The sequence below is a fragment of the Watersipora subatra genome, chromosome 1 (genome assembly GCF_963576615.1).
Source record: "Watersipora subatra chromosome 1, tzWatSuba1.1, whole genome shotgun sequence".
Lineage (NCBI taxonomy): Eukaryota > Metazoa > Bryozoa > Gymnolaemata > Cheilostomatida > Watersiporidae > Watersipora > Watersipora subatra.
Window position 1 is genome coordinate 59529328 of NC_088708.1, and position 10463 is coordinate 59539790.

The 10463-nt window shown below is 37.8% G+C and overlaps 1 protein-coding gene across 1 annotated transcript in view; it reads right to left on the reverse strand.

The window, feature by feature from the left end:
- LOC137389703 (atrial natriuretic peptide receptor 1-like) overlaps positions 1-9126 on the reverse strand; it is a 34130-nt gene extending 25004 nt beyond the window's left edge. The window contains exons 1-4 of the mRNA XM_068075782.1: positions 9018-9126; positions 4237-4359; positions 3658-3832; positions 2084-2309 (exon numbers count right to left, since the gene is read on the reverse strand). Coding sequence (XP_067931883.1) covers positions 2084-2309; positions 3658-3832; positions 4237-4359; positions 9018-9126 — 633 coding nt within the window. The remainder of the gene's footprint in view (positions 1-2083; positions 2310-3657; positions 3833-4236; positions 4360-9017) is intronic.
- Between the last annotated feature and the right edge of the window lie 1337 nt (positions 9127-10463).

Here is a 10463-nt window from a genome sequence, read left to right on the forward strand (position 1 = left end):
TACGTACTGAACATATCAATAATTAGTAAATTAGTAACAAAATAGTATAGTAACCCTAAGTAACTATAGTTACCTATTCAGTGGTTATGATCTGCAATAAAATGCAACATTACTATGCACAACACTGTATGGAGTTCTCAATTTCGAGACAGATGTAATGGCTAACCATGTTAGGAGAACAACTTAGACAGCATCACTTTCGGTACACTAGAATTTTGTGAAGCATTGTAACGTAACATAAACTTTGAATTTACCTAAAAATTATTTTAGCTTTTTAAACACACATACGCACTTGAAGCTAACTTTTAATATTTTACTAAACCTAGCTTTAATTTTGTCATCGTCTTAATTTTTTATTACCTGTCTTAGGCTTGGCTCTTTTTGTCTCACTTTCACTATAACTTTTAGCCGACCTTATTAAATTTTTTTGAAACCAACTCGACAAGGAAGACCGTGCGAAATGTTCAACGGGAAATGTTGATGTCATGTGGTGGGAAAAAATGCCAGAACGAGAAGTGTGGAAAACCTTTGTGTTCCACATCAGAAGACGAAAAAACCATAAGACAAGGACACCGTGACCCAGGGGTCTACTGTAATATGAGTGTTGCTTGATGGCATACATAAGCACAGCTTAATTTTCATCTGTGATAGAATTAGCCCTGGTACTTTACGACCAAATTCACATACTATGACACAGGCCTAGAATGATTGGCTAACTAACAATGCTTGCTGTGGTGGCCAGAGTATCAAACGGACAAAAGTTCCAAAGCCAGCAACTAGCTTCTCGACCAACCAGCAATTCTTAGTTTATGTAACATATCTTTTTTAAATTATTGCTAAGATTAGAGATTTTAAAAAGTAAATGTTTTATTTGGCATAGCGACAGAATGAAAATTATATTCAGGTTCAACTTGCTTCACTAATAACATACATAGTGATGTAGTGCTAACCTTTTTTTAACCATAACTGTAAAGTTGAGAGAAGTGGATGTAGGCTACCAAGATTCGCAAGGCAACCAAGATTCCAACCGCCACTACGTGGTGGTTGGAACACCTGGGGGCCGCTGCAAGCCCTCCACTGGGGGCCGCCAAAGCCTACCGGACTTTAAAATCATGTATATGATATGAGAAATGAGCCTTTGACCTTTGTCCTTTAGTACGAATGCTGACTGCTATTGGTTTGCTGTAATCTGAGTTTAGACTTTGTCGTAGACAACCAATTAGGATCACAATCTTGTCATGTTACATGAACATTACATCACTATTGTACTGTATGCTGCTTTTATATTGAATGGCCATTGAATGTCATCTATAATGACATTAATGTACTTGAATCAATGAAATAGAGCTATAACATACCTTGAGACTTGGCAAAGTCTAAAATTTTTTAACCCTAACTATAATTATACATACTTGAAAAACACACACATTTTCTAACCATAACTTAGTTAGGGAGAGTTAGGGTAGCACTACATCACTGACCATACATGATTTTCATACAGCCGCTAAAAGAAGAGAGAAATACTGAGAGAATGGCTGAAAGTTGAGAGAAAGGCTGAGAGCTGGGAGAGAGGCTGGAGGTAGAGAGAGAGAGAGAGAGAGAGAGGTTGGAGGTTGAGAGAGAGGTTGGAGGTTGAGAGAGAGGCTGGAGGTTGAGAGAGAGGTTGGAAGTTGAGAGAGAGGCTGGAGGTTGAGAGAGGGATTGGAAGTTGAGAGAGAGGCTGGAGGTTGAGAGAGAGGCTGGAGGTGGAGAGAGAGTCTGAAGGTGGAGAGAGAGTCTGGAGGTGGTAAGAGAGGCTGGAGGTTGAGAGAGAGAGACTGGAGGTGGAGAGAGAGAGAGGCTGGAGGTTGAGAGAGAGAGAGAGGCTGGAGGTTGAGAGAGAGAGAGGCTGGAGGTTGAGAGAGAGAGAGGCTGGAGGTTGAGAGAGAGAGAGGCTGGAGGTTAAGAGAGAGGCTGGAGGTTGAGAGAGAGAATCTGGAGGTTGAGATAAACACTTCAAAGCTTCAAGAGAGAGTTTAGCCTGACAAATTATGCTTTTGCTTTGCTCGAATTATTATTAATAGATGGTAAATGATTAGGCTACCTTTGCTGTCCAATTAGTAATCAGAGCGGAACCGCAGTTGACTGCTGAATGCGTGTAGAAATTGCCATCAGCCGGAATCCAAGGGGGACAAAGACCAAACTTGACTTCGTCTACAGGACAGCTGTGCACATTTACGTGGTGCAGACAGCAGTTGTCTTGGGTTGCCTCTGCACACTCCTCTGGACATTGCTGCTGTTCGCACCATTCCTGAGCGACTGTACCATTGCTGCCATTACATTTGATTAATATTAGAAATATCTTAAGATGTAATACAATTTGTGTCTCCATAACTCAATATCGAACATATCAATAGATAAAGTTCTCACATAAAATATTTTAAATAAAACAATTATATATAGCATTGATTTAGTTGGACATATGACTAACCAGCGTTAAATGTTTCTAACTGAATCTGAACTATTAAACTGTGGTTAAACTAATAATCTTAGTAGTGTAGTAGTTCTAAAGTAAGTCAATCGATTTCCTAATTAATGATCTGAATTGTCGAAAAAGAAGGTTACTGTTTTTTGCTAATATTGCCACTAACAGAACACTGATTAATATAATTATAACACTCTCCTTATACCATCGTGTTAAGAACTTGTCTTCACTTTCAATCTTTCTAGCGAATTGCACCAGTCTATAGGTAAGTAATAAAAAAAAGTCGGAGTAGGAACTGTTGACCTCCCCAACCAACTGAAATGCTAAAGCTACAAAATAGAAAACCTGCACTAATTAAACCTATAAACGAAAAACAAATTATAAAGCCAAAAAGATACCAACCTTGACCCAATGGATGACAGCCATATAACTACAATTTGTATCGCTTAATGAAAACCTAATAATAGTTTTGAACCTATAAGCAATAGTCAATAAATGTTCTATACCAATTTTGTCTTGTGGAAACATCCCTAAAAGCTGCACTTTAAATTGATGGTGAAAACTCTCTGATGCAGACATATGTGATACAATCATAAGTGCGAGTAGATGCCCTAGTATTTTACTAGGACTATCCAATCATCAAAATGGCTACAAATCAGCCATGGCTTTCTGAGTTCATTAAGCGTCAGCTTGCTCTTGGGGAAAAAACGTTCTCTCTGACAGAAAATTTCTACTTGAGATTCAATATAAATTGAGCATATTAATGTATTAATATTAATAGTGATGGGTTACCTATAATATACCTACCTGGTTACTATTGCTGGGTTATCTATAACAGACCTACCTGGTTACTATTGCTGGGTTATCTATAATAGACCTACCTGGTTACTATTGCTGAGTTATCTATAATAGACCTACCTGGTTACTATTGCTGAGTTATCTATAATAGACCTACCTGGTTACTATTGCTGAGTTATCTATAATAGACCTACCTGGTTACTGTTGCTGGGTTATCTATAATAGACCTACCTGGTTACTATTGCTGGGTTATCTATAATAGACCTACCTGGTTACTATTGCTGTGTTATCTATAATATACCTACTTGACTATGAGTGTTGGCCTATATACAAAAGGCCAAGAGACCTACTTGACTATGAGTGTTGGCCTATATACAAAAGGCCAAGAGACCTACCTGGCTATGAAACTTCCATCAAGTCTTTTAAAGAAGTTACTTTTAAAGTTATCTTGAGCATCCTGTACAGCCCATGCGTAGAACTCTGACGATAAGATGAGGGAGAATGAGGCTTCAAAGGGCTCATTTTCTATGACTTCATGTGGCGGTGTAATCACCCAATCAAGGTCAACTCCTAAATAAAAAATAACACGCCTACATATTCTACCCTATGTTATATCACTACATATGCTAGAGATAACTTGAGCCTTGTCAAGCCTTCAACGTACTCAGTTGTTTCACCAAAGGAACTTAGCCATGGCTCTTTAGAACTAACTACTATTTTTATTGCTGTAAAACTATATACGGTAAATCAAATATCTTAACTGGTTGGCCAGAACCCAGACACACCAAGCACAGCTGAAATCTAGACTAGTCTAAATCATTAGCAGTGAAATGAATGAAAACTTGTTGCTAGACAAGATTCAACCCCACATGTAGACATTCTAAAAAATATTTTGAAAGTTGTGGGTGCACCAAAGCCTTCCTATTGTTGAAAGTATCATAAAAAACATTTATATAAACCTTGCAAAGTCTCACCTGTGCAGACAGCAAAGGAAGTTGGATTATCATCATTAGCTCCAAAGGGCCAGCAGTGGAACTGTACATTGGACAGGTCATGCCATGCATAAGATGCCTGCACAAAGACACGTGAGATGACAGCTTATGGCAGCGAATGGGTTAGCAATCACTTTTTAGATTTGTATTTCTTTACTCAGCCAACTTACCACACAGACCTCGAGTTACACTCGCAATTAAACTCTGTGTTAAAAAACACGACAAATCGGGTTGCACTTTACGCAAATCCTAACACAATTTTTTGGTTAATATGGAAGATAAATCACCATGTGCAAAACATGTACCCATCAAATTGTGAATTATCCTTTCAATAAACTATTGCAACAAACCGGGATTTTCAGCAAACTAGCACCTTGTCTGCATAATGTATAGGCTATCCTGTAATATAGTGGACTAATATGGGCTACAATACAGTATAGAGAAGGACTAATATGGGCTACAATACAGTATAGAGAAGGACTAATATGGGCTACACTGCAGTATAGAGAAGGACTAATATGGGCTACACTACAATATAGAGAAGGATTAATATGGGCTACACTACAGTATAGAGAAGGACTAATATGGGCTACACTACAATATAGAGAAGGATTAATATGGGCTACACAACAGTATAGAGAAGGACTAATATGGGCTACACTACAGTATAGAGAAGGACTAATATGCGCTACACTACAGTGTAGAGAAGGACTAATATGGGCTACACTACAATATAGATAAGAACTAATATGGGCTACACTACAGTATAGAGAAGGATTAATATGGGCTACCCTACAGTATAGAGAAGGACTAATATGGGCTACACTACAATATAGATAAGAACTAATATGGGCTACACTACAATATAGAGAAGGACTAATATGGGCTACACTAAAGTATATAGAAGGACTAATATGGGCTACACTACAGTATAGAGGACTAATATGGGCTACACTACAGTATAGAGAAGGACTAATATGGGCTACACTACAGTATAGAGAAGGATTAATATGGGCTACACTACAGTATAGAGGACTAATATGGGCTACACTACAGCATAGAGAAGGACTAATATGGGCTACACTACAGTATAGAGGAGTAAAAGAACTGGTAAAGACTACTATGCAGCACAGAAAAAGAGTGGGAAACTTCTGCTCATGTTAAGTCTTGTATGAAAAAGGGTGTTTAATCGATGGAAGATGGAGGTGTACTACTACATCTTCATCACATTTAGCTCTGCAAGTGAGCTTCTATAAAGACAATGTTAAAATGCTTCTGATTGGCTGCAGGGAAGCAACAAGTTCCTAACAGAGATAAGCAGACCACTATAAATGGCAGTAGCCTATAATAGGAACAGCGGCAGCTAAACTGCTTCTACTTAACCCATTCTTCACTAAACAAACCATTTACATTAAATTATAAATCTAATACTTTCTGAAGAAATATCTCTTGAAGAAGCTCATTGACAGCAGCATGATAAACAACTGCCTGTGTTTGCATACAGAGTGTTAGGTAATACTTTAATGTAAGGAAGACTACAGCTGTTTTACGAATGTGCCTAATATATGTCTTTATACAAACTCCTCAATGTGAAGATGGGCTGTATGGCAAGCCCTCAGCAGCAAGAGGCTCCCCTTGCAGCTGCTTGGCTCATGCCCCATATTTCATACATGCTTAAAAGGGAAGTCTGTCATTCGAATCAATAATGCACTGGTCTAACAAAGCGTGCAACTTATTTTTGCCTAAGCCAATGACAGTGTTAACACGGCTCTGAGTTTCTCAGCTTTTCAGCAAACTCTCTTATGTGTTTAGAAAGATATTCACATTGCTAATTTTAATTTTAAGCTTATTATTTCTCAGTAATCTGCAAAATCATAAAAACTTATGTACATGTATATAAATTGTAGCCAGCAACCAGAATAGGATGAATACCCTAATCGCTACGTAAAAAATGGTTTTCTTGTAAGATTGTTTCTGTGGCCATATGATGTTACTAGCCGGCCATAAGAGGCTAATCTACCATATATGTCGAACATATTGATTTTATATGATTATAATTCCATTGGACATGAACTCGAGATTTAAAAAAAATAAATTTTAGCGCAGTTGTCAAAACTAATAACTTTAGCATGGCATCTATAATAGTATGGATGCTACTTGAAAAGAGAGAACAATGCAAAGTATATATAGAGTCTTCCATTGAACAACAACTTGCATGCCAATGTGCTTCGTTGGCATTATTTCTGCGCCAATAAAGCGGAGAGAATAACTATATGCACAATAAATCTAAAACAAGGCAGGCGGATTATTGGTGCAGGGGGTAGGAAGAAGGTAGTGAAGCCTATAGTGCTATGGTGGCTGTTGTGGCTACGGTGTCTAGAGTGCTATGGTGTCTGTTGTGGCTACGGTGTCTATAGTGCTATGGTGTCTGTTGTGGCTACGGTGTCTATAGTGCTATGGTGTCTGTTGTGGCTACGGTGTCTATAGTGCTATGGTGGCTGTTGTGGCTACGGTGTCTATAGTGCTATGGTACCTGTTGTGGTTACGGTGTCTATAGTGCTATGGTGTCTGTTGTGGCTACGGTGTCTATAGTGCTATGGTGTCTGTTGTGGCTACGGTGTCTATAGTGCTATGGTGGCTGTTGTGGCTACGGTGTCTATAGTGCTATGGTACCTGTTGTGGTTACGGTGTCTATAGTGCTATGGTGTCTGTTGTGGCTACGGTGTCTATAGTGCTATGGTGTCTGTTGTGGCTACGGTGTCTATAGTGCTATGGTGCCTGTTGTGGCTACGGTGTCTATAGTGCTATGGTGTCTGTTGTGGCTACGGTGTCTATAGTGCTATGGTGTCTGTTGTGGCTACGGTGTCTAGAGTGCTATGGTGTTTGTTGTGGCTACGGTGTCTATAGTGCTATGGTGTCTGTTGTGGCTACGGTGTCTATAGTGCTATGGTGTCTGTTGTGGCTACAGTGTAAATCCTGTTTGATGCATCTCTTTTTCAACATCCAACTGTGGCTTCAGATAGACAGACTTATTAAAGTAAAAATTGACTTGCATATGGGAAATATTCACAGGGATAGATGGTAATAGACCATTTTTTTAAATGACAAAAAATGGATCAACTCTATGGATGTACGAAAAAATCTGGTACAACTAATAATGTCAAACAGTAAGGGAAATGTTGTTTGAGCAAAAATCCAACTAGTTCAAACTTTTTCCGATACTTAGCTAACACAAACAACCTGACGTGCTTATAGTTTTATTATAAATATTCAATAATCCTTACAGATATTAGCAGTGACAGTGTTGTTTTGAAAACAGCGTGATAATTTCAAAGCGTCACTTAATGTCATCATAACCGATAGTTTTCACCTCATCTCCAATGTTACATACATTAAGCGATTTTAACACCAACCAGTAGACACCACATTTCCAATGTTACATACGTAAAGCGATTATAACACCAACCAGTAGACACACCACATCTCCAATGTTACATATGTAAAGCGGTTATAACACCAACCAGTAGACACACCACATCTCCAATGTTACATACGTAAAGCGATTATAACACCAACCAGTAGACTCACCACATCTCCAATGTTACATACGTAAAGCAAATATAACAGCAACCAGTAGACACACCACATCTCCAATGTTACATACGTAAAGCGATTATAACACCAACCAGTAGACTCACCACATCTCCAATGTTACATACGTAAAGCGATTATAACACCAACCAGTAGACACACCACATCTCCAATGTTACATATGTAAAGCAATTATAACAACAACCAGTAGACTCACCACATTTCCAATGTTACGTACGTAAAGCGATTATAACACCAACCAGTAGACACACCACATCTCCAATGTTACATATGTAAAGCGATTATAACACCAACCAGTACACTCACCACATCTCCAATGTTACGTACGTAAAGCAATTATAACACCAACCAGTAGACACACCACATCTCCAATGTTACATACGTAAAGCGATTATAACACCAACCAGTAGACTAACCACATCCCCAATGTTACATATGTAAAACAATTATAACACCAACCAGTAGACACACCACATCTCCAATGTTACATACATAAAGCAATTATAACAACAACCAGTAGACTCACCACATTTCCAATGTTAAATACGTAAAGCAATTATAACACCAACCAGTAGACACACCACATCTCCAATGTTACATACGTAAAGTGATTATAACACCAACCAGTAGACACACCACATCTCCAATGTTACATACGTAAAGCGATTATAACAGCAACCAGTAAACTTATAAATAAAGAAGAATAGCATTATTACACAACGGCTTTAACAATAAAAGTTTTCCTGAAAAAACTTCTTTTCTGCTTCCTCAAGATGCTTGCCAAATGTGCAATTTTATGTATGGTGTAGGGTTTTATATTGAATACAGTACATAATTTGGACCAATTTTATCTCGGTGTAAAATAACTGCAAAAGTAAAAATAACAGCTTTTAATTTAGCTAGCAAAATATCCCTTTGGGTGGTGATCTCAAAATCTTTTGGGCCCAAAACCTGTGAGTGTATCAAAGAAGCCACATGCAAATTTTTTAATTAGAAGTTGCTTTCTATAGAGGGCAAACAAATGAAGTTTTTTTTATATACAGATGAGAAATTTATAATCGAATACAATTTTGCTTTCAAGGTTTGAAAGGATATGTCTTGCGTATGGCTTTTATGCTAACAAAATACCAATGAGGCCGATCATAACATACCTGCATATACAAAAGAAGCAGAGTACCTTGAAAGAAAGATAGCATTCTCACGACCTTTGTGCGCGCGATATATGAAAGCAATGAAGTCAACACCACTGTTAGGAGGCATTGACAAATCCTTTAAAAATCAATAGTAATTCAAATTTGTTTCTAGATAGACTTAAATGTATTAAAGCTTAGCTCACGAGATATTGCAAGATGCACGGATGTAACTGCATAATGGTTGAGGAGGCAAGATCAATAGAATGACAATAAACAGACAATCAGGAATCTTTCCAATCTAATATGTTTGTCAAATCTAAACAGCATCGAGATGCACTGTAGGAAACAAAAAACTGTTTACGTAAGAATCAAATAGACTAAAACTGTTTCTGACACCAGCTAATAGAGATAATGATAAAATACCAATAGTTTTATCCAAGATTTCCAATAATCCTTCTGGTAATTAGTAACACTACTTTTTGTCATTTATATGTAATATCAATAATTAAAAGCATTAGACATTTTTGGTTTTACAGCTACATGTATTATTAAAATGAGTACCCCGGCAGTCTTGTGTGCGGTGAGAGATCGGCAAGGGCAATAATTAGGTATACGTAGAATTACTCTGGAACACCAGCAAACGATTGATTGGCAAGTTGTTAGCGTGTTGGTCTACCATGCTGGAAGTTGCAAGTCCGAATCTCATATGATGATAGTTTTTTCCAAACTGCAACTGCGGGTTCGAATGAATGGACAGGAAATGTATTATAATAAAGATTGACTATTGAACAAATACATTAGTTACATAATAATAGGCTACTAATAATGTCCTGGAATGGCCACATTCAACATGGTGAAATAGTGTAACCCTGTATACCCTAGGACACTTATGTATTCACCTCATCTAACTTTCGCGGAGTCATCCTCTCGCGAAAATTTCATGAGTGAAACTAAACTCATAACGAATGAGCGAAAACGCAAAATTAAATAGCTCTGTTTATTGAGTTTAAGAAACAAATGGCAGCAAGCGATCAAATTGCATCATCAATATCCCCCACACAATTCTACCTGCGGTTCACAATTACAAACTAGTCCCATATTGAAAAATTTTTTCTTACCAGTGAACTGGACCTGAGGAATCTAATTATGTTTGTTCAACTGCATCTATTTTTACACCACTATGTTTTCGCTCTCATCAGAGCTGTGAAATTAAGTTGCAGCGCAATTTTACTCTGTATGCTACTCACGAAACTAAATACTAGCGAAATATAAGTGTCCTAGGGTATACAAATGAGTCATGTTTACTGCAGAATTTGCATAACATGACGAACAGCAGTCGTTATTTTACAGGTGTGCCTATCAAATAAAGGGTTTGCAGAAATGCTCACAAGTCCTGAGCAGAAAGGCTAACATCAGCCATTTTACCACAACGCTAGCGCAAACTGCTATAGTAAATAGAAGAAA